This window comes from Cyrtonyx montezumae, unplaced genomic scaffold (genome assembly GCF_038088225.1).
Source record: "Cyrtonyx montezumae isolate F1298 unplaced genomic scaffold, pur_monq_1.0 scaffold_3, whole genome shotgun sequence".
In the NCBI taxonomy this organism is placed as follows: Eukaryota; Metazoa; Chordata; class Aves; order Galliformes; family Odontophoridae; genus Cyrtonyx; species Cyrtonyx montezumae.
The window spans coordinates 124,406,167-124,431,209 of record NW_027072034.1 but is presented as its reverse complement, the minus strand read 5'-3'; the positions used below and the strand labels follow the sequence as shown (position 1 = coordinate 124,431,209).

Below are 25,043 nucleotides of genomic sequence, written 5' to 3'. Positions count from 1 at the left end.
AATCACTATTTTAAATTCAAAAATTAAAATATTAATTCAAAATCATCAACATCATTGCATCGTGTTCAACAGAAAAATACTTACAATGTAGAAGTCACTAAGATCATAAGCTTTCCCCTTCTTTTTCCCTCGCTGATGTTGATAAAATCCTTTCTGAATGAAAGGCAAGGCATTTGTTCTGTGAAATAATTCAGAACCAACCTTAAAACAATTACATTTAGTTAAGTTTGATAAGTATAACTGAAGACATTTTCTAAAACCTTTTATAAAGAAACTTAACCTACCTATTTTTTCCAAACTGTCGGAATTCATACACAGTAAGGGATCTGTCACATGCAAAAAAGATTCCAATCAAGTCTCTACAAGCATCACGACCATTTCTATAAGGAAAATTGAAAAGCATATTTACATTTTTACATATATATACATTTAATTCAACCCAAACACAAATAATACCACTTCTTTGAAATATCTATTTTGTATCTACTCTTGCACATTGCACAACCTTTTTTCCCTCTCAAAAGTGATCTATTTTCTCTAAACGACTGTGGAATTCCTTTTCTGGATTTGTGAACAAATCTATATGTGACATTCTGTTCTTCATCCTGTTAGGAACATCTTTCAAAGCTTTCTTCTTTAGTAAATCAATGCAATTTTCATTAGCTGAAGAATTATCTAAACCTGGACTACTGTAATTATTATGGTATATGAAGCTGTTCTATCCTTAGGTATGCATACAGTTAACTGCTTTAGAGCTAAAGAATATCTTTATGCCACCCCCATCCTTTCCATTCACAGTGGTTGCCACATGCTAAGACAATACCATAGAATTTTCAGTTAACTGATGTGCAGTAGTTAAGAGCATTATTTTATATTTGTATGTCAATTGTCCTGCACAGACACCTCATTGTCCTATGAGGGACACAACTTATGCGTCTTAATTCTGTACAATGCCACTATGAGCCAGGTCAAATTTTGTACTGTGAGTCCACACACATGTATATCACTACACTGCACTTCCTTTTTTTTTTTTTTTTTCCTACGCATACAACAAAGAAAGGTAATTACAATCAATTTCAAAAGAATTATAATCATTATTCATACATTCACAGAATTGAAAAGCTTTAAAAAATTACCTAGATATAATTCTACTATCAAAGCATAGCTTTTTAGAGAGCATGTTTTCAGTTAATCCTGATTTGGTCCTTATTCTGTAAAATATAATGCAGTATATTAGTACTATCTATGTGGTCACAGCAATGTTATATGAAATTCACTTGTTTCAAAACAGGAAAAAAAAAGTGAAACACGGTATCTGTGGCAACTGGCTGAAAAGATGATCCTTGTAGCTGAATAAGGAAGCAGCTCCAAGCTGCGATGTGGAAGGCACTTTGTAATTACATCATATGAGAGTACATCTACAGAAAGCATAGATATGAATGGGATATTTTGTTTACGAACACTTGTCAAGAATTAAAACTCTACCACCCATCATTTTTGCCTGCATGCTGAGAAAGATTAACAGTAAAACCAGGAACTGCAGAATCACATCTCAACATGAAATGCTGAAAATCAGAATGTTTTCACAATTTTTCTTAAGCCATTGGAATTACGATTTTAATACTTTACAGACCAGGAATAAAATTTAAATGTCAATACAGTTAATTACTGCAAAAGAAATCAAAACATGGAAGAAAAGTATGATTACGCTGTGAAGATCCACATTAGCATTAATGGATGTATTTTTATGCAATTTTATCAACTTCAGGATGAGCATCTCTAAAAGGATATGACAGGATTTCAAGCATTCAAAAAAGACTGGCAAAACTGTGATGAACAATATCAATGTAAGATTAAGTTGGTTCTCTCACATTTTATAAATACTATGAATCAAACATTATACATAGAGAATCCACAAATAAGGTCCCACTAGGCAAATATACAAATGAGGAATCTAGAAAGAGATGAAGCCGTTGGTTCCAAGCCAGGAATAAAACACCTGGAAAGGCAAAGAGAGACTCTGTATATACCAAAATAAGAAAAGAAAATATTTCTAACAAATGACCACTAGAGAAAACTTACTTCGTTTCATGCAATGTTCTTTTTCTGAAACGCATAGGTGCAGTGCCAGGTCCCAAATGTCCATGAACTTCCTTGGAAACATCACCTCGTGTGGATTGTTCCGGGTCACTTATTACAGCTCTGATGAAAAAGAGCAGGAATAAGCCCTCTAACTTGTACTAAGTTGGAAATTCAGATCTTATATATTCTTACTTCAAAAATAAAAACCTCACAATAATGCAACAATAGCACACTGAGCTTAGCCATTATACTTGGCAAATCTGGGGAGGAGGATATTTATTATTATTTGGTTGGTGGGTTTTTTTTCGTTGTTGGTTTTTTTGTTTTGTTTTGTTTTTTGTTTGTTTTGTTTTTTGTTGTTTTTAGCTTAGGTGGTTGTTTTGCTTTGTTTTCACAAATTCTGAAATCTACTATTCTAAATCAAGTATATGAAATAACAATCTGGTAGTGAACAACTATACTTTGTGTATGGGAACTGCTGAGTCACAGCCTGAACAACTGAATGAGCACCTGAAGGAAAGATCTGATCAGCCCTGGGAGCACAGGTGAAGGTGATTCACCTGTGTGACCAAAAGGGATGGAGCCTGGCTCCACCCCTCTTAGACCTCATTGAAGGGCTGACTGCCCTTAAGCATAGAATGAACATTGGTGATCCAAGATGCAAAAAACTTAATCCAGCACTGCGGAACTGGAACACTTTAACAGAACCGGCACCTTTTAAGACAAGCGTGTCATCATTTGCCCTTCTTACATCTTTGTAAAGATCTGACAGATAACAAGTATTTGTTTTTACAGGCATTTGTTTGTTTTCTATGTTCTGGATTCTTAGTTGTGGTGGTGGTGGATGGCCATCTTGTTTCCATCATGCTGATCATGTTCTTCATATCTCAGCTTTTAAACTGTGTAAAAGCCCCAACAGATTTTTATACAATTCGGGTTGCTAAGCTGCAGCAGGAATTGATGCAAAGAAAAAGTAGAATGAAGTACAATATTTCAACCTCAAAGTCCCAAGACCTGATAGGCTATAATATCAGCACAGACAAACTGAGTCAGCACAGAATGCGACATATTGTAGAGATATATAAAGATAATTTTTAGCAAGCATAAAATTAAAGTGAAATTATGTTACACCAGTCCATACCATCTCATAATGCCATGAACAGACAGTTTAGGTAAAATTCTGAAATATTAAAACATGTATAGAAACAAGAACAAATTTACAAGAACAATAGTAAGAAAATTATTAGTCTTTACTATACTTATCTTCACAGGCAAGTCACTTTTTTCACCCTTAATCTATTATGAGATCTTTCTATATAGAACCAGTGATTTCTCAGAGCTGAAGGAATAATAGTGAAGTTAGAAGAGCTTCCCTGTACAAACTTGATCAATTAGTTTCACTTGTTCCCTTTTCTCCTGAATGCTTAACGTTGATATAATACTCTTTCAACTTCAGAGAAATATTATGTCAATATTAATAGAAGAATATTAAAACAGGTAACAGGAAATAAAATAAATAATAAATAATTGCAACAGGCATCCACATATTTTGCAGAGGTACGAGAGTTATTTATGAAAAGTACTGTTATTGTAAAAAACCTTAAAGCTGCAGGTATAAAATTAACAATTTTTCTTTGAGAAAAATGAACTTAAACATAGCACTTGAAATTGATTTTTTAATTCAGGAGTCTTTTAAATGAAATAATTTTCATTTAAAGGAATTTTACAAATAGTAGCGCCACATAATACCAGTTGCAGTGAGATGATCAAAACACCTTCTAGGCAAGAGAAGACACTCATAGACCTAAATTCTTCCGTAGGGAAAGCTGATGTTTTACATTAAAAATTCACTTACCTGGATAACTGATCCAGCATCACTTGTTCTACTACAGCCTGTTTCTTTCTCTCTGCAGCAACATCCTCCTGTAATGGAAAAACAACTGAAAGCAATTGAAATAAAACAACAACCACTTCAAAAATAAATTAACTTTTAAGGCAGTGTTCAGAGGTCTCAATCCTATGATTGTTACAACTAATTTGGAATTTTCAAGATTTTTTTTTTTATCTATTTGAATAGAATCCTGTTTGCGTAACTAAAAGACAATTTTCTCAACTATACACTCTAATTATCCATGCATTAGCTGACAGTTAAGTATGAGAATTCTGGTATTTCTGTTGTTTCTCTTTCTTAAGTACAATAGAGCCTGAGGAGACTGATGCTACTCTGGCTATCAAGGTTGACACAAATCCCCATTCAGAGAGAGGGACTTTATCTCAAGAAATGTTTAGCTAAAAAACCTTGGAAGATTTAGTCTCAACTCTCAGTTCTTATTTGTTGCATGCCAGAACAGTTTTCTGCTGAAACAGGCCAATCTAAAGAAACAATTTCTTGTAAAAGAAAGACTATCTGGAGGAGGAAGGCAATTTAGCAGGATCTCACAGCCATTTTTACAATAGGATAACACTCAATCACAATCTTGCACCCTTCACTGTAAGGTGTTATCAATCACAATTTGTTTTGTAGTAAGACAAACCAAAGGAACACGAGCATACGTAAGGTCACCATGGAGGCCACTGGCATCAACTAGGCTTGCTCTATTTATCTTCCAGACCTCTAAACTTTTTCACTTCACCACTATCTGCTTTTATTCCATCCATTTTACTTATGGAAAGAGATTCTAATTTCTGAGGGGCTTAGAAACTTCTTCAGTGAATTGTTATGCATTCTGAAGCTGTTGAAATACGATATTTTTATAATTGCTTTTTTTTCTATGTAGATTCTCAGCCACCAACCAAATTCTGGATACAGGAAGCCTTCCTACAACTGAATGACCAAAAGTTGATTCCCAGACAGTGAGTAACTGTAAAGGACAATTCATAAGTCCACAATGATAGAAGGGCTGCTCCAGGAGGAATGCCTCCTATTTTATTATGTTAGTCCATGATGTCAGAGGCAGATGGTGGTGGTAGAGCGGTATAAGTTGAACCTTCCCACCAATATCCCATTGACATCCATTGATACTTTCTGAACATTAATGGAGACCAAACAATGGATGTAAGCAGAGTGAGCTTGTGGGTGGTACATCTCAGCAGTGGTGACAGAGACAGCAGGTCACCTCTATTGGTACAGATTCCACTGCTGGCAAAAATAAAAACATCGCTAACCGTTTTGACTGTGTTGAAAAATACTGTTTCATAGATGAGAATTCAGTCTACCAAATAGTGGTATTGTGCTCTTAGAGTAGATGTTGTAGTTTCCATGGAAGTAAACAAGAGGCATTACTTTCAGAGCAACCTACATACTACAGGTATAATTCACAAATCTTCAGGTAAATATGGATTAACACTTGCCAAAAACATTCATTCATTTTTTAATGTAACAACAGACCAGCTGGTGAATTGACTTCAAAAAGATTTCTGCATTATAGCAAATTCTTTCGTATTCATTTTTGCATCTAACGATCACAACTTATGGTACTTTATTTCAGACTACTGAACTGCTGAATACTGAAAAACAATATGTAAAGGAGAACACTTATTACACAGAACAGTGTTTATTGAAATACAACACAGACTCACCTTACAGATCCAAACTATCTAACATGATGAGAAGAACCTGATTTTAAGAATTCAACTTTATTCTATGCATTTCAGTTGAATACTAGACAGACATTAAACGTACTCTTCCATTCAGGTCTTAGACAAAAAGTTTACTATGAATTTACAAAGTTGCTAAGGCTAACATTGAACTTATATAGAACTTAGAACAGCTCTGAATGGTTAAAAAGAAGCAACTCTTTTGTCCACAAAACAATTGTTGATAGAAAAACAACTTTCTTCCCACAAAATCCCAGATTTATGATATATATATAGTGTCCATTAGTAATCATACACTTACTGTAACTCATCTTAGATAATTCTTATTCCAAACCTCAAGAAATTTTAAAAGAAAATCTATTTTAACAGTAGAAGTTTTAGTAATTATACTTTTAAAGTTTGTCTTTATTATGGTGTATTCTTAAGCAAACTTTTAAATGAACTTTAAAAATCAAATGCCTACAGTGTAGGCAATAAACATCCAATTTAATTATTACATAAGCAGTAGTTACTTCTAATTTTTTCTATTATTTCCATTTTTATGAGAATCTTGAACACAAGAAAACCTGAGAGATGCCCCTAGAAAGAGATGGGCAGTCTGTATAACAATGAATGCTAATCAGTAACATGAGGGCTTCTGAAAATCCCTCAAACACCTGCTGGCTTCCTTTTAAAGTATGCCAGCTGCAGTGTACCTGCCATTTGGTTGTCCTGCATTGCTCCTTTTATCAGTCTCTTCAGTTTATTTGATTTAGCAGTAGTCAATCTAACAGTACTTCCCCTCCAGCCCACTGTACTCACAGTACTGTATAGATTTTTAAGTTTATTTTAGAAATAATGAACAGGAAATTCTTCATAAAAGGATTTTCTGAAAAGATTTTCTGATCATGAAAATGAATGGTGACATCAATAGTACAATATTCACATTCACTTTAGCAAGACTAGAAATCAAACATGTTTGCAATTGTGAGAACATTGCACAGTAAAAAAAACAATATGAATGAAAAAATAATTATTTTTATAGTCTCATAAAATTTATTACAGCTTATTATTCCATCAGGATGTTTGAACACTAACTCTGCTCAATGATACCTTCAGAATTCAGTTATGCAGAGTGATGGCCTTCATATGAAAATACTGAATCAAGCAGTACCAAAAATCTTAAGATTCTTCACCACTTCAAATAATCCCAAATCCAAAATTTAGACTTAAACAGACAATACTCCTGTTGAACAGTCCTAAAAAGAATTAAAACTCTGTCTATATAAGAAATAAAAGAAACGTACTAACTACTCTTACACTGATGAACTCAGTATTTCCTCTTGTGATAGCAAAGAGGCACCTATTTCCAGCTTGGGGGGCTGCCTTCTCCACAGATTTAATGAGAGGAATTTTATTATTCTCTGTTTTATTTATTCTCTGTTGGAAAAGATCCAACAGAGGATCTGAGCAGAAGGAACTGAAAAGAAAAACTATGGGAATCGGCCTTGTTTAGTCTGCAGAGGAAGCAGGTATGGGGTGTTCTAAAAGTATCCTACAACCAAGGGGCAAAGATTCCATAGCCAATTTATTTTTTAATTTGGGTAATGGCCAACCACCAAGAGACCAAAGTCACAAACTGGGCCTTGTGAGGCTTAGCAACAGCAATAGGAAGAAGGGGAATAGCGAAGTAGCACAGGAACGTGTTGCTAATAGATGCTGTAGAATTTCATCCACCCTCGGAGCTTGAAGAAATCTAAAGTCACAGCTGATCTGATCTAATGCCAACAGCAGAGTCCACACTGCTTACAAAGAGAGTTATCACATACTCCAATATTCTAATAGTCAATGAAAAAAAAATGATGCACATTTACTCTGGAAATTATTCAGAGTAAAAGCTGACAATCATGAAATCCATATATTATAGAATACAGGCTCATGTACAGGCTAGAGACCAGAAGACAAAGAACAGTGCAGTCTCGTTCATGCAGCTGTCTTTTCAGTTATACCTATTTATTTTTAATGTGCATTCTCATTTATTCACATTACTGCATTAAATAAAAAAAAAAAAGAAAAACATTTCAGAAGAGATTTTAAAATTGCTCACTGGATTACTCAGTTCAGCTCCTGTCAAAACAAACGTTTAAACCCCCATGACAACAATTACAGACTAGCACCAAATCAAGAGCCTAACTTCTACTGAACATTTACAAGTCATTCTACAAGCCTAGATAGTTAACAGTTCAACAACATCCAAAACACTTACAGCTGCAGATTTCCTCATACTGTGTTGCATATTGTAGGGCTTGCTTGTGTAGCATCGCTGCAGGAGAGCTTTCTCATCAAGAGCTGTAAGATCATAATTGTGCTTATCTTCAAACTGTGTACCCTAAGCAAAAATAAATTCTTTTCAGAAAGCAAATTGCTAAAACCAAAACGTTTTCCGTAATTTATTAAAAAATCATTTTTTAAAAGTTTCTTGTCGCACCTTTATGATAATTAAAAAAGCAAAGAAATTTTAAGCCTAGCTTTCTATGAAAACCAAACATAGATTTTGCTCACTAGTGTCACCTTCCAACTTTCCAAATCCTTACTAACTTTTAATCATATTGCAATAAGCAAACAAAACAAAATCTCAAAAAATACCATGGTTCTACAAGCTTTGCTAAAAACCAGCAGCAAGTCAGAGAGAAAGTGGACTGTAAGTACCCCTCTGAAGAATACAAGAGCTCTCTCTCTTCTTTTTAAGAACATTCAAGACAAAGCAGGAGATTTGCCATCAGGCGTATAAGATCTCAGTCACAGATACTGCTTTTTATCAGCAAAGAAGTTAAAATACAATCTGGATAGGAGAAAGAACTGAAGCATAATGATGAACTGGATCTAACTTGTAAATCAGTCTGAACAGATTACAGAAGTATTTCCCACATAGAGGGTATTTTTAAGAAAACTAACAAAGGAGGCAGTATTTACAGGACTTGGAAAAGAGGAAACATGGGAGATAAATCAGTAGGGACAAGTCACTATCTACGCTGCTCTAGAAGTAGCTTCTTTTCAGGGAAGAAAAGTTACTACAAGTTTCATTAATGGAATAAAATAATACCTTGAAATCTAAGGAGTGTTTGATTCATTATTAAATAAGATAGTAATAATATCTAATCAAGAAAATTGTTCTGCTAGACATCATATTGATATATGCCAATAGAATTCACAGACACAGCTTCTGGTGATTGGCATTCAACTGTCTGGAGCCCAAAAGCTCCAGACAAAACATCCAGAAAAAGGATGGGCCAGTCCTGCCTTTTCTCCCTGTGTTTAGGCCTGTCACCTATATCTTCAGTTTCAGACTAACTTGGCCACTCACATTTTGATGGGCTTGTCAATACCTACAAATTTTTTAATCTGAAAAGCAACGGGCATAACAATACAACAAAAGCAATAGTTCAACATCTGAATGTTTAGCCTGTCATTAATATTCTGAAAAGGTCAGCTACCCTCACAGCACAGTCTAACTTTGACCATTCCTTACAGAAGTTGCTCACTTCTGTTTCCTGTTCAGTGCTTTAGCTGCATATTTCTGTCCATTTTCAGTGTTAGATCTCAAAGGTTCAGACCACATATTTCACCATTTTCTAAGTCCTCAGTACAAACATAATTCAACAGAATATTCAGAGGGTAAAAAAAAAAAAAAGCTGAATGCATTTCCATATTTGGAAATAACATTTAACCAAGATCTTTCCCCTGTCACTTATCTTCTTAGGCTCCAGGCTCATCCCCATCAATCACATTAATCTCAATACCCAGGCAAGATGCACATTATGAGGACAAACATAATGTTTCTTAACAGAAAACAGAAGTATATTTACAAGCACCACAGTTTCTTGTTCTAAAGCAGCTGAATAAAACTTCCTATATTTTTATTCCCTGCTCAGTTTTAAATGCCAAAACCATACACGGAAATGTCTTTAAAATTAATACATGGGATAATTTTTCTTTTATACATATGTGCAAATCTCTCTATGGACCAAATGAAATACCAACAAGCATTTACTACTTAAAAATGTAATTACTACTTTGCCAGCACCTTTACTGAAGCTTCTGGACACTGGAGGTGGTTTCTTTTCTTTTCTGCATTTCTCTCAGAGTTCTGCTGATACTCTTCTTTCATATCTGCTTCATGCTGATGATGCTTCAATTTATATTTGCCTGCAGGAGTTGGCAGGTTTTCTGGTATTGTCTTCTGCTCCAGAACAGAATGCTAGAGCAAAAAGTAATCAATATAAATGTCTCTGGTTGGTACCTTAAAAGGGAACAGCATTTTCACTATTCACAATCACTATAACTCCTGAAACTATTTTTTCTTAATGTGAAGCATAGTTTCAAAAATGTGTGACTGCATATTCAGACTAAATTTTCATAGACTACTATGAATTATGAAATTTGCTTAGTTGGTTATGAAGCCAACTAAGTACCTTCCTAATTTCACATTCCTTTCAGTGCTCTATGCAATGGAGGCTGATCTAGGAATAGTTGCAATATGATAAGCTCAAGACTCCATCCTTCTTTCTCTTCCTGAATGGAAGGAATGGAACCAATGCCTTCAATGCTTAAGATGCTACCAGAAATAAGATGGCCATATCCATCTCTACTCGACACATCTCATCTTGAGACATCAGTAAACAGTCCTGCTCTAGAAAACTGTTTTTCAGAAAACTCAAAACCTCAGAATGTTCTTTAAAGGGCAACTTTCTCATTCGAAAGGGGATCCATGTTCTCTTTACTAGTTAATTCCTGAATGATAAGACCACATTCAAATTATTATTCCAAATGTGACCTAATTTGGAAAGATTTACTTACACAGTCTGTTACTGAGGAAGCTGGAATACATATTGCTACAGAAATACTCAGTCAGGGCCCCCGAAGCAAGTAATGCAGTAATAAAGGACACTCACTCAGAGGAATATGATTTTAATATTTCAGAACTGCTGGAAAAATCTTCTCAAAAGTCATTTAAAGAAAAAATAAAAAGAGAGAGAGAGATGGCAAAAAGAGGGTAAATGAACAGAAGATGCATCACTGTAAATTCACCACTACAGTATATAAGAGATAATCAAGGCAGAAAGGAAGCAGACAAGATAAAGGAAAACAGAGAAGAGAAGAAAAGAAGACCTTGAAACAAAGTCATACCAACCTTTTGTAGCATTTATGCAGCTAGATAGATTTTATGAACTTTATATTTAAAAAAAATAAAATAAAACGAAGTGAAACTATAGGCAGCCAGAGCTAAGAGTATAGCAACTGAAGTATATATGCACTGTGATTATAATGCCATTCAAAGGAAACTAGATTATTTGCAGTTAAAAGTAGAATTGTTTGAGTTGGAAAGGACTTTTAAAGGTCCTCTAGTCCATCTCTCCTGCAGTGAACAGGGACACCTACAGCTAGATTAGGTTGCTCAGAGCCCCATCCAGCCTGACCTTGAGTCTCTCCAGGGATAGGGCTTCCACCATATCTTTGGGCAACCTGTTCCAGTGCTTTGCTACTCTTGTCATAAAAACACTTTCCTCATACCCAATTAAATCTCCTGTTTTAGACTGAAATCTTTTACCTACGTCCCATCTCAAGAGATCCTGATAAAGAATCTGCCTCCCTCTTTTAGAGGCTAAAAAATCACTATCAGGTCTCCCCTGATCCTTCTCCAGGCTGAAGAGCCCCAGCTTTCTCAGCCTGTCCTCACAGAGAAGGTGTTCCATCCCTTGGATGATTTTTGTGACTCTCCTCTAGATGTGCTCCAATGTGGTCCATGTTTATCCTGCACTGAAGACTCCACATCAGGGCACAGTACTCCAGGTGAGATCACACCAGTAAAGCAGGTCACACAGGATCTGTGAGATCACACCAGGATCACCTCCCTCAACCTCCTGACCCCACTGTTTCTGATGTGGCCCAGGATATGGTTGTCTTTCTGAGGTGAGGGGCACATTGCTGGCATATGTCCAGCTTACCACCCACCCATACCCAATAGTTCTTTGTGGCAGGGCTGTGCTTTCCCCCCCAGCACTTACAGGTGCATTTTAAAATGTGCATAAATACCTTTGTTGGATACAGAGATATTCAGAGAGCTAAATCACTCCCAAACCAGTTATCTCAGTTTGTACAATCCATACATATTGCCTAAATTAATGAACATACTCATTAGCTGTGAACACTAAGAAACAACAAAAGCATTATGCTTCTGGGAAAAGTTTAAACAATAATTAAGAGTAGGTGAGAAGCGGCTGCAAATCTTTGTTATTTATATTCAGAACACATCTTCAGAAAAATACTTCTATTTGTTCTTGTGGTGGGCTTGTGATTTTCTATTTTTATTCACAATTTTACTAGATAACTTCAATAAGGGGATGAAGTAAAGGAGCCTCAAGGAATGGGTGCAGGGCAGAAAGGAGTCTGTGCCTCTTCTGGAGCAAATGACAGTATCAATCAGGAAAGAGACTCCTCAATGAAGTGTGGAGGACAGAAAGACACAGCCTGGAGCAGTGTACTTGCAGCCCAGGGGTTACAGCTTATATTGTGAAATAGCAAGGACCAAGCAGACTATGATTAGCAGGGGCAATCAAACTAAAACGCCACTAGAGACTGGTCTACAGCAATTGAAAGTGTTTGATTTTACAGCACCCATGAGTATATGCAAGAGACACAATGTTCAGGGATGAAGGAACATACAGACTTCTTAATTCTCTCCTCCTATACACTGCACTATATTTTCTTTATTAAAAAACAAGCCCACCAACAAACAAAACTACTAATATATTTTGTTTCAAGTTGAGAAACCACTTAGACAAACAGTGAAACATACAGTGATGATACTGGCAGATTCACCTTAAAGTGCAAGCCAATCTGGAGTCCTGCCATACAGGTCAATAAATTAGGAATGGAGATTATATGTAAATGTATTAATAATTGTTTTCTCTCTGGCAGCACTACTGCTCTGGATAGACATAGTCATTTAGTATTTCTTAGGTTAAATATTTCTGAAACAATAAATTTTTCAACAGCAGAAGGTAATTCCCAGTTCTTCTGGATAACACTGATAAGCTAGGGTATTTCCTGCACTCTAAAACAATCATAAAATATTACAAAGTTCATGTAAAGTGCATTACAGTGGCAGAAAAATATGTTGGTACTTCTTGAATTAGTTTAAAAGTTCCAGATGTCTGACCTGTCAAATATTTAGGGAACACTAACAGTGAAGTGTTGCATTCAGTGTCAGTATTTTCTCTCTAATTATCATTTTTGAAACATTTTCAAAATAGTATTTGAGGTAGAATGACAGATTAAGACGACTGTTAAAGCTACTTCCTCCAACACAAAAGATGCTGAAGCATACTATACTTTCAAACCATACACTTCTGTGCTCTATTATTCAGTTGCCAATTTTGTTGGTGTATATTTTTAAATCTATTTTACCACTGTTTTCATCTGACAAGACATTCTAGAAATCTGTTTAAACCGAAAGAGAAATTAAACAGTAATTAGCAAAATCTCAGATGTATGAATGGTCATATAAAAACCTGTCACATTCATTTTTTTCAAACTTCATTCAGACCAGTGTTCAAAGGAAAACCTTTTCTATATTCAGAGAACTATTGAAATATCTGAGTAATTAAACAAACTCTTACATTTATTAAGCTGGACGCTGATTCTGAACAGTGCTGTAATTTTTTAATCAGAATGTTTTTACAGAACCATCTGTACTACTGATATTCCATATAAAAAACACAAAAGATAAGCAGTGATTAAGTTTTAGTCAACCAAAAAAATATACTGGTATGTGATTGGGAAACGTTAATAATGAAAGTGCTCAGACCAATTGAGCATACTTACAAAATTATCACACAGTTAAATTTTAAAGATAAGAGACTAAGAAAAAGTCTAAAATACCTGTACTAATTCCAAAAGTTCCCTTTTCAAAAGCAACTGCTTGTAAGCTTAAGTAGTTTCTTTCAGTCATATGATTAATGAACACTACTGACCTTGCAATTTGTTCAGAAAGATAAATCAAAGTTACATGCAAACTCAAAGGCATTAAATTTTTTAGTTTCTTTGACAAATTGTTAACAAAGCTAGTTATTAAAATATCTCTTACAAGTGATTATGATAAGAAGAATAAATGCATCTACGAACAAAGATGAGCTAAGGTATTAAACAAAAATTGAATTTGTGAAACATGCTAGAGGCTTCTCAGTGAAAACTCCTTTGACAGAAGTTTTTTGGACCAATTTTTGTTTGAATATGAGAATTTAATTGAAGGAAAATAATAATAATAATAAACTTGCATGATGATACTAAATTATTTAACTGCTTTTTCCAAATTACTACTAAAGGGGCCCATTTTAAAGAGATTTGTAATGAGAGACTAACCTGTGGAGATGGTAGATGCTGCCCAGGTGGCATTTGTAACGATGATCTCCAATCCAAAGATGAATTTAGAGAGCATGTGTGAGGAAAACTTCTACTGTATGATACAGAAGAGTATCCATCCTAAAATACAAAAGAACGAGTGATCATTTATTTATTTATTTAATATTCAGAAGTGTATTTGCTAAGTTCCTGCAACACATGAATTCTAAAAACTATTCAAGACCAAATTAATTTACAATTACCTCATCATCAGAATCTCTCAGCCAACTGAGATCTAGACGTGGCACCCTGCAGGAAGTTAAAATGATTTTAGGAGCAATGCATTTTCTCATTTTTCCAGTTACTTTAAAAGCAAACTCCAATAGTTACTACTATTTGTTCCTCCACAAATGTTTCCTTACCACTGGAAACAGCCTACTTGAGGAATGTCTATTAGCCCCTCAGGAACCAAACACTGGGCACAAAAGGCCCCTGGCAAGGTCCTCCTTTCCTCCCAGTCTCAGATAGCCCCAGCAAAGCTTTACTCACCACTAGGAGCTGCTGCAACAAATCATAAATCAGGAATTCTTACTCCCATTTTCCAAAGCAGGTCTGCCAGTATTTCCAAACAATTATATTATTAACAAGATTGCTTCTACAATAAAAGAGCACATGAATTTCCAATTGCTTTTCACTACAAACTGACTGACAATATGCAAAAAGTTGGGAGCTCTTTGATGCAGACATGAACGACACAAGGCCACGCTGACACAGTTGTAAAATAATGTAGAAAGATTCAGAGACACTTCACCAGTATAAATAACACATTGAAAATTTTTTGCTTCAAATATGTCACAGAAAACAGCCTTAAGATGATAAATTTCATGCAACACTGATTTACATACCAATACAAATGCAAGTGTACGGTGTAAGTTATTAAAGAAATAAGATGAAAAACATGAGCAGACTTACTCTGGTGGGCGAAGATCCCAAGTAGCACGTGTATCTGGTCTCCACCCCTAGAAGGACATGTTATTACATGCTGACAGAGATCAGGAGTGAAACACGCAGTTCTTTCTTTCCACCTGCCTTGGTTTAGAACCAGTGCTTCCAAGTACCTACCATATATATTTGACTGAGGTAGAACTAACAAAAGGACAAACCAAAAACTTTTCACTGCAAGTTGATTCTTACAGATCTTAGATGAGAATACTCAATATTTGTCAATACATGAAGTTCTCTAGGCATTAAGAACACAGAGAACATCCACACCAGATACTAGTGCATTAAAAAAAAAATCCATACTCCTGGGATTTTGATCATACAACCACTGCTCACCAGGTTTCAGGTCACACAGTCCTTGGTGGCTGGAATGTTTCTGAGCCAAGCCTCAGCCAGCCCATAAACCAAAACTACAGCACAGATGGATAGCTGGTTCACATCACAACAGGAACGATTCCCCCAGCTGGCCTTCCAGTTGGGAACAAAAAAAAAAAAAATGTGCTTCACAGATGTTCTGCAGCATCGTGTTTTTTAACAGACCTTAACATACAGATGTCAGCATTGCAGCCTGAACTGTGCAGGCATCCTGCTTCCAGCTATGGCCTAATGCATACATGATTTGAAAGCCATCACGGAACTGTTAAATGCTTTCCTCCCCACGCACCCTGGCAGCACTCCCACGGAAAAGCGAGTTCACAACTGAGCACCGCCACCCTCTGGTGTCGTCAGAAAAGGGTATTCAAGTTTGGAGGAAAAAAAAAAGAGAAAGCGTCTCTTCCAGGGCGTTCGCACATAATGAACACCACCACCTTGTGGTGAAATACGTTAAAAGCTTTTAAGGGATAAAACGCAGTCTTAATCCTCAAACTAAGCCAAGTAAAGGAACATTGTCTTCTTTGAATTACACAGTGCACTGTCTCATGTGTTTTTGCAGTGCACTAAATCACAAGTTCTTCTGCAGCATTTCAACTGCCTTTGAGTAAAATGAACACAATAATTTAATGCCTCTTCTGAGAGTTGTCAAATCAGGAGTAAAGCAAAGTTGACCTGAAGACTATCCGTGCGTGTTAGATGAAGGACACACTCAACCTCATTTCAATCTAATTTCAATTTAATTTTTCAAGCCACAAAAAGCCATACCATGAGGAGTCTAAATTTGGAAACTGACTGTTTCTTTTACAACCTACAGGTGTAATGCCCAATTTTACTCAAAAAATACGGAAGGTAAATGGGTGCCTGCAAGATAAGAGAGCAATGAAGATGAAGTTTTCTTCATAGACATAAAGTATGCAGTATCTGTGAGAAAAATCAACTGTTACAAAATATATTTACTTCAGCTATAATGAAACCAATGGCTCTCACAATCCGAGATCATATTTACCCCATTCAAAAATTAACCTGGAAGTTTCTGCTGCAGTAGACTTGTGAGAGATGTCTACTTATCTTACCTCAAAAGGTTAGCCATCACCTAAAAAATAAGACTGCCTCTCATAACAAAAGCTGAGCAGGGAATTTATTTCATACGAAGGCAGTGTGGAATCATGCCTTTCGAATTTATGTTCATCTCTCTTTTGGAAAACAAAACTCAATCACACCTTTTACCAGTTTCAACAGGAGTCTGAAAAAGCACAGAGCACAGGTTTAAGTCTTTGGTGCAAATGTTAATTCATGAGTTCCCCAAGCAGATATCCAGCACACTGGTGTCCCTCTTTCTGAAATCCTTTCCTTTATTTGAGAATTATTCATACTGAATTGCCATATAAAACCATCATTTTCAGTCAGAATTAATTTCTTTAAAATTTTTCTTCTCTACTTGAATGTATTGAAGCCCTGAACTCGAAAACTTTGTGTATGGTTGAAGTTCTGTAAAAAAAAAAAAAAAAAATTCAAAGAAAGGACAGAAAACAACCACATGCCCCTGTTAACATACTTGATTACATTTCCTCCCTCTCAACGACAGCTGAGCCTGTCTTCGAGGGGATGCAGCAACTCCTCTCACTTCCAAATCCATGAAAATGCAAGGACAGCCTTCAGGATAAACTGAAAAACACAAAAAGCTATTAGGAAGCCACTCTGAACACGAATGTTTCTGCAAATAAATACTGTTGTTTTAGACAGAAGGCATCTGCCACTGGCAGTTTGGGTACCTCCTCTTAATCCCAGCTTTTCCTCACTGCTGCTTTCCCCTGCTCTGGTTTACCCCCTTTCCCTGCTGCCTCAGCCCCCATCCCACAGCTCACATTTCACCCATTTGCCAGACTGCGACTTTAAACTATTTGTATACTTTCCCAGAGAACAGACGCCATCCGCGTAGCAGCCCATTCCTACCTTCAGGACCTCCCACCCCCTTCACCACTCGCTGAGGAAACCTCCCAGACGCAATTCCTTTCTCGAGGCGTTCAACACAGATCGACACAAAGCGCCTGGCACGGCCACAGCACTCCCACCGAAGCTGCAGGTGTCGGGAAGGCCAAGGAGAGCCGGAGCAGGGCGGCAGCCCCAAGCGTCCCCGTGGTAACGGCGCCGCGCCCCGCCCCTCGCCGCCTCGTCAGCCATGAGGGGCCCCGGAGGAGCCAGGGCTGTGCTCCGCTTCTGAGGGAGCAAAAGCAGTAAAGGGGTCGGTGAGAGTAGCTGCAGGCCGAGTTGTGTGAGAAGGCGGGAGCTGTGCTCTTTAAAGACAAAACAAATCAACAGCAAACAGCGATTTCTGCCACTGAAGCAGCGTCTCAGGCATGCACATGAAGTGAACAAAAAAGTAAGAGAAAATAAGAGGAAAAGAATAAGGTCTGGATAGAAATAATTATAGTAAGGAGGAAGAAAAAAAAAAAAAGGAAAAAGCTTTTTAAAACATTGACCTAGAAAGCAACAAGCAAGCTGACACAATACACAACAAGAAACACCCAAGCCCTACAGTGCTGTTACAGTATCTGTTAATACTGACTTTAAATAACAGCACGTCGTAATGAATCAGAGATTATATAGTGTTACTATGAAGCAAGGACACTACTACAAAGGGGTAACAGTCAAAGATTACACAGCTGCCAAGTTTAACCACTGACAGCTTTGGAAAAAAAATGAAGTTACCCAGTCTAATGACTGCATTAAGGTTTACACTGACATTAAAACCATACACTATTCCAGAGGAGACAACAAATGAAAATTATTTCAGTGTTCGTGGCCAAATTTCTTTCTAAATCAAGAAACTTGTCTATGAATACATCTGTAAGGCCTAACCTGTACTGTACCTCATTTCCTCTCCATCCAAAGACTTCCACAAAGGGCTAAATTAATCACTACATGTTCTTTAATGAACTCAAGAAGTCACACCTCAGGTGTTACTGTGCCTACTAGTTACAAAACATGAAGAACCTATCCTTTACAGTCTAAATTACAAGGTACTCCAATATTTTAGTGAAGCATAAGATTACAGTGTATTATATACAGAGCACAGAAATATTTTTACAGGAAAAAATAAATAGATAAAATATGTAAACATCCCCCCAGTGAAACTTTGCTGCCATTGAAACCAATTGCAGAACGATCACAAATACAAGCAGTTTTAACCCCTCTTTTTAAAGCATACAGCAGTGCACGTAACTTCATTCAAAAGAGTTTAAAGTGCATACAACACTGTGAAAAAAAATCATAAGCTTTTTAAGTTTTACACATGCAGACCTCATTCATATTTATTACGCCTCCTCAATCCCATCTCTGGTTCTATTACATCCCTGTTTATCATTTCTTCGTCTTCTACTATATCTGTCTCAAACTGATGTACTTCACACTCATCACATAATTCATGCTCTTCTATTCTGTAATCATCATCAACATCTTCATGCAAATCTTCATTACTGTCATCTTCTCTGTCATTCATTTCTTTCTCTTGAGAATGTTCAGCAAACGACTGAAGGAGATCTTCAAGTTTCTCATTACAAACGTGGCTGACATCTTACAATTCACCAAAAATAAAAAAAGTTTAAATTACTGATCAGGTTCCAAGTTTAGAGGCAGTTCAGAAGTAGAATATTTACTTCTGTTTCTTTTCTTCTAATAACATTAGACTAATGTAGAAATTGCCAAACTCCTAATAAACTGTTCCTAACATTTAACGTTTCTCTTGGACTGCTGTTCACCTTTTGGAAGATTTCAGAGGAAACTAATATACAATTTGCAGTTCAGTATAAGTGTGCAAGTATTGCCCACAACCTCCAAGGTCCCCATTTGGATATCCTCAGACTAAAGTTAGATCAATACTAAAGGATTGCTCAAGGGCTCTCACTGAAGAAGCTTGCTCCTTGAACGTGTAACGTGACAGTTGATACCAGTTTCCTCCCAAACAGGAAGAACTGTCCAACTGCAGAATAAAATTAACTGTACACTCATTTCACCTAAAATGCAGGAGCTGAACATTTTCACAGAAAGAGTTGATTGTTTTAAAATGTAAACCAATTGGATAGCTATACCACTGAAAATTGAAATTACCTGTCATCTTGTTTTCTGATTTATCCAGTCCACTTTCTTTCATCAGTCGTCTAATTGATTGGATCTGTGTCATTATTTCATCCTTCTGCTCACAAGCTAAAGCATTAACACTAGAAAAGAGGTGTTATCAACAGCTGAAAAATCACCTCAGAAATGACTACCTGATAATAGTGCATGATAGCAGCATTTCTTTCTGTAGATCAATACAATAACTTAGTCTAGCAATAATTTTGTCGATTTTTTTCTTTGAGAACTTCTCCCATACAGAGATCTTGACAGATCAGAGGGCTGTACAATCACCAACTGTATGAAGTTTAAGAGCAAGTGTCAGATTCTATATATATACCTGGGATGGGGTAACCCTCGATACGTACAGGCTGGGGATGAGAGGCTGGAGCACAGCTCCACAAAAAGGGATCTGGTGATCAGTGATAAGGGCCAAGAGATAAGCACAGAGCTGCATCAGGTTCAGTATCAGGAAAAGGTTCTTCACCAGGTGGTGGCTGGGCATTGAATAGGCTGCCCAGGGCAGCAGTCACAGCACCACGCCTGATGAAGTTCAAGGTGCATTAAGACTTTGCTCTCAGACACACGGTTTGAATTGGAGTGCTCTAGTGTGCAGCCAGGAGCTGGACTTGGTGATCCTTGTGGGTCCCTTCCAACCTGGGATATTCTGTGATTCTATGACCACATACACCTACTGAATAACTTAGTTGTTGAATTCAAACAGTGGCAATTCAATTGCTCAGGTTGAGTAGTGACTACTTAAAGAAACAACAACCCAAGTAATTCTGGGTTTAGGGGAGCAACACCCCATACAGAAAATTTCAGTTTGGAGCATTTTCTCACTTCAGGTTTTATTCACTCTCCTACTCATGGCTACTAGAAAAATTAGCCAGTGAATTTATCATTTAATAGTTTCAGTACATATCAAGTTCAGAACTATACTTTAGGAACAACCATGAAATTCTGCATGTTTTAGACTAGGCTTTGTGAAAGCTGTTAGGTCTACACAAAATGTACAGCATGCATACTTTCATTTCTGCATGCATATGGCCATACCTTCTTAAAGGATATCTTATAAAAGTACAAAGAGGTAAAATTATTTATTTCCTTGTTTTTTTTACTACCACAGATTAGTTATGTTTTTCCTCAGAGCATACATTCAGTTTAAAGGTTTCTTTCAAAACACAGAAATAGGCAGCTATACCTTGATAACTGATTTCATTTTCTAATGACACCAAAATGAAGAAATTCATTTTGCTATCAGAAATGTAATTCCCACAAAGGTTTTCAAAGGCTGCTGAGCTGAAATATTTTTTTGGTATTATTCTCCTCAATTCACTTTACAATTTAACCTGTTAAGCCAAAGTAATCTGATCATTAAGTCTGAGCTTTAGCATTTACAAAAGAACAAAAGAAAGGAGCTGTCTGCAGAAAATGCCATAAATGAAAGAATAGATTTTGCCTGCAAAATGCTACATGTAATGGTACAGTACATGCTACGGTACATGCTACAGTAATTAAGGAAGGTTGCTAAACAATATTTTCTACCTGTATCTCAGAAACTTCTAGGGAATGTGTTATTAACATTTCGCAGAATTTCACTTAACAGAGATGGAGAGTAACTAAAATTTAATTTTTGAATCACTCACCAGTTTGACAGTGGATCCAACTGGGTCAACAAGGAATTTAACATTTTCTCTGTTTGTGCTAGGTGCTGCTCCAATTCTAATAGCTGATGTTCTAGCAAACAGAAAAAAATAAAAATAATAAAAATAAAAAAGAGGGAAGGAGGAGAGAGAAAGAGAGAATGCTACGTTAAGATAGTGTTTACAGTGCCAAAATTACACTGCTTTATAGTTTTGTTTGGACAGATTCAAAATTCATAGTTTTTTTTTCTCTATAATCTAGAATGTGAAAAGCAGATCGTTTGGTTAAGAACAGAAGCATTACAATGCACGTCCAGAAATCTCTCTCACCCAGTAACCTATCTCTAATTGTAACCAGTACAGGCATACCTTGGTAGAACCTGACTGCCACTTTCCCAACCTCTAAAACTATGCAGTTTTAAGACTACTTGAGTCAAAAGCAGTGTCTCCATGTTTCATACTGTCATTAAATCTTTTCAATCATGCCTTGCAAATACATTCAAGTAATTGCATTCAACTAGTGCTTAACGTACTAGCACTGAGAGAAGTAACTCCTAAAATATTGGGAACCTTTGGAGGAAAATACAGTACACAAAGATGGTGATTAAGCAGCATAACAAATCACTATCAAAACCAATTTACAGATTTGGTGTACAGGGACACCAAAAGTAGCTGCTAGTTGTTTGGTTAACTAGAAAACATGCCTATATAAGGGGCAAGAATTGATGTGCCTCAACTTCCTCTCCAAAGGAAAGTTCACTTCTTGGTCTGTGCAAAATACATTGAATCAAACAAAGGTACTTTTGCTTCATGAAGATGGCATCTCTTATTTTCCCTCCTCTATAAGCATACTGTGATTTTGACAGATATCTAACTAGCCCCCAAAATGCAGCAATCTGTATAACTTTTTAATGCATAATATTGTTATATTCTCCTTCAACATCCTATAAATTCTAAAGGGTATTATATCCTACTTTAACACTCTAATCTAATGAAATAATTCATCAGGCATCAAGTGACAAAAACATTACACGTTGCAAGGCAGAGAACCACTACACAATAAGAAAAGTGAAACCATTATATAATAGTACTCTGTCTTGTATTACTATGGCTGCTATAAAGAACAATGCCATCAGGAGTTTTCAAGCACATCTAACAAGTGTTTGAAATATATAGAATAACAAAATGTTTTTGTGCTTTTCTAACGGCACTCAAATAACTGAAAAGTATGTTCTTGTTAAGTAAGAATGTATTCATGAAAAATAAATAGCATTGTTTAAGCAGGAAATACACATAATTGGTGAATGTATGCATTCTGAATAGGAATCTTACCTGTCTCCTTTGCCTTCTCTTCTGTACGTTTTTCCTTTTCAGAGAGATTTTCTTCATATGCCTTCATCTTTAATAAACAAAATTGTGTTAAAAGATTACATAAATATATTTAAAATAAAAATACATTCAGAAATTCTCCAAAAGTAAACAGCAACTGTAAATTGTGTTCCATTAATGGAATTTTATTTCAGCTTTACCTTCTTGCAATATTAAAGTAACACTTCTCTTCAAAGCAATGACAGTAAGATAGAAAAGTTGTAAAATAAGTGTTTGCTTCTTCATCATCAGTTTTCAAAAATCTTACTTACAACCTAATTACTTTTAGTATTACATTTATTTTCAGACCCAATCTGTTCAACTTCTACCTTCATCTTGCTGAGTTGTATTCTTCTTATATAGAATATGATATGAAACTGACTAAAGACAGAAAGAGACCATGTATACTGCTGTTTAGATTTAAGTTTGACTTATTTTTTATTTTCTCTCCCTAAAGGCAAGCAGTAATATTCCAGGTGTGCTCTCAGCCTTGCAAATGTTATAACGTCTGACTATACACAATACCAAACAAGTGTGATGCTAAAACAAATGAAAACAAATCATGCATTCTCCTTTCTTAATTCACTAATGGTACAAAAGGTATTGCATTTCATGGTTAGCAGTCTTTGTTACAGCTGCCTGATCAAATGAGAGGGGTCAGGGTGGGGAGAAGTTCCAGACTACTCATTATTACTGCTCCCTATTCTACTCAGTTGCTAGCTTAAGGCTACTTATTTGGCAGGATTCGTCTCGTTCCTATACTCCAGCTCACTTGAAAGAATGAAAAATACTCATGAAACTTAAATTACAGCTTCAGGTAACAGCACTGTTCATATTCTCAGATTATTTTATGAGACTGGGAGAGAAAGCATAAGATTCTCATTTAAGTGTCTAAAAATGATAAGACCAAAGCCTTCACTGGGAAGAATCACATATGCTCCCATTTTAATTATTTATATTAGAAGTTTATTAGGAGTTTATATTAGAAGACAGGCCAAATGTCATTCAGACAACCACATACATGGGATCAGACCTGGGGAGAAAAAAAGTTTCCTCCCAATTTCAATAAAAGAATAATTTTCCTATGTCTCACCTTAAGGAATTTGTATGCTGCAAACACTCCCACTCCAAGAGCATACAAGGGCATGAGTGTGAATGCTAAGTCTCTGCCATTTCCTCTTGCCCTCTCGTTCTTTATCTCTTTTGCCATCGCATTTCTCATCTGCTGGATACTCTGGTAAACACTACCTTCAGGATTTCCTGGATTTGGGCGAACTTGATGAACTGCCTGAGGACTACCTTAAAAATTAAATTGAAAGAAATAAGACTAAATAAAAAATGAAATCAAGAGGTGCAGTTTCACAACCAGAAATAACTTCTTTTCTTCTTGTGATCTCCTTTACTCTTCACTCCAGCAGATGATGATGTCAGCTCTACATCCAATTAAAGTCACCAATAATCAACCTTTTGTAAGTAGAACAAAAAGTTAAATCTGAGTAGAAAAGATTCTCAAATTAAGTTTCCACACTTCTTTGAGATACAAGTTTTGTGTTTCTCCCTTCATAGACATGTTGCCTAAAGCAGGGGCAAACCACAGAAAAGATGTGCGCGCAAAAACATTTCAGTGCTGTATTACTGCTTTGGTTCTTCTAAGAGTAAGTAAAATCACAGCTTGCACCATGCTCATTCCTGCCCAATGAGTCCCCGCTGAGGCCACAGCAATTTCTGCAGCAAAGCAGCAGTTGTATTAAACGTGAGGAGTATTTGCGGCCCTCTCTTTCACAAAAGGCTCCCCATCCTCATCCCAGGAGAACAAGGTCAGAGACGCTTACGGCACAGAGAGACATTTACCCCAAAGCTGTCCCTGAGGGTCTGAGCCAGGACATACCCTGCCAGGTAAAGACAAACAGGGACCAGCAGGGCCATAAAGGAGCAGAAGCCTTAAAGCGCGCACGGACGCTGCTGCTGGGTCACCATGCTCTGCCGGCTCAGGTGGCCGCAGGCACTCCCAGCACCTCCCTCAGGGCCCTCTCCGCGCCCAGGGGCTCTCACCGGGCCCAGCCCTGCACGCACGGGCCCGTACCTCTGTGCTGCTGCGGCTCAAAGCGGCCAGGCCCGGCCCTGCCGCCCTGCGGAGCCCGCCCGGCCCTGCCGCCGCCTCCCCCGAACATCCTGGGCATGACGACGAGCAGGCACAGCACCAGCACCACCGACACCACCGCCTGCTGCGGCACCGACAGCACCATGGCCGCCGCCGGACCGACGCCCGCCCGGCGGCCGCGCAGCAGCGGCCCGGAGGAGGAGCGGCGGCCGCGCGGGGCGGTCCCTGTGCCGGCAGCACGCCGCCCACTCGCGGCTCCAGCACGGCACGGAGCGCTAAGCGACCCCACGGGCTGCGATCCTACAGGGGCTGCGTTAGCCCCGAAGTTGGGTGGATTCATAGAATCATTAAGGTTGGAATAGGTCTGTTCCAATCATCGC

The 25,043-nt window shown here is 37.2% G+C and overlaps 2 protein-coding genes across 2 annotated transcripts in view; both read right to left on the bottom strand.

The window, feature by feature from the left end:
• CAPS2 (calcyphosine 2) overlaps positions 1-17,244 on the bottom strand; it is a 29,988-nt gene extending 12,744 nt beyond the window's left edge. Inside the window, exons 1-12 of the mRNA XM_065743280.1 lie at positions 17,208-17,244; positions 16,991-17,100; positions 15,031-15,077; positions 14,322-14,367; positions 14,080-14,199; positions 9,743-9,916; positions 7,925-8,047; positions 3,938-4,005; positions 2,083-2,202; positions 1,137-1,211; positions 285-380; positions 85-178 (exon numbers count right to left, since the gene is read on the bottom strand). Coding sequence (XP_065599352.1) covers positions 85-178; positions 285-380; positions 1,137-1,211; positions 2,083-2,202; positions 3,938-4,005; positions 7,925-8,047; positions 9,743-9,916; positions 14,080-14,199; positions 14,322-14,367; positions 15,031-15,077; positions 16,991-17,071 — 1,044 coding nt within the window. The 5' untranslated portion in view covers positions 17,072-17,100; positions 17,208-17,244. The remainder of the gene's footprint in view (positions 1-84; positions 179-284; positions 381-1,136; positions 1,212-2,082; positions 2,203-3,937; positions 4,006-7,924; positions 8,048-9,742; positions 9,917-14,079; positions 14,200-14,321; positions 14,368-15,030; positions 15,078-16,990; positions 17,101-17,207) is intronic.
• A 1,416-nt stretch (positions 17,245-18,660) lies between these two features.
• On the bottom strand, positions 18,661-24,827 carry CCDC107 (coiled-coil domain containing 107). Its single transcript, XM_065741351.1, has 6 exons — positions 24,646-24,827; positions 23,656-23,861; positions 22,527-22,593; positions 21,198-21,288; positions 19,543-19,652; positions 18,661-19,008 (listed from the first exon to the last, which is right to left on the bottom strand). The coding sequence occupies exons 1-6, from the start codon at positions 24,806-24,808 to the stop codon at positions 18,737-18,739; spliced, it is 909 nt and encodes a 302-aa protein (XP_065597423.1). The 5' UTR covers positions 24,809-24,827; the 3' UTR covers positions 18,661-18,736.
• Between the last annotated feature and the right edge of the window lie 216 nt (positions 24,828-25,043).

Excerpts from the sequence above, each read along its gene's own strand:
- CCDC107 (XM_065741351.1), bottom strand. The coding sequence starts at position 24,808 with ATGGTGCTGTCGGTGCCGCAGCAGGCGGTGGTGTCGGTGGTGCTGGTG. Across the intron at positions 22,594-23,655 it reads CAGCATACAAATTCCTTAAG|ATGAAGGCATATGAAGAAAA; the intron begins GTGAGACATAGG and ends TGTTTATTAAAG. Across the intron at positions 19,009-19,542 it reads ATCAGAAAACAAGATGACAG|ATGTCAGCCACGTTTGTAAT; the intron begins GTAATTTCAATT and ends GTGAATTGTAAG.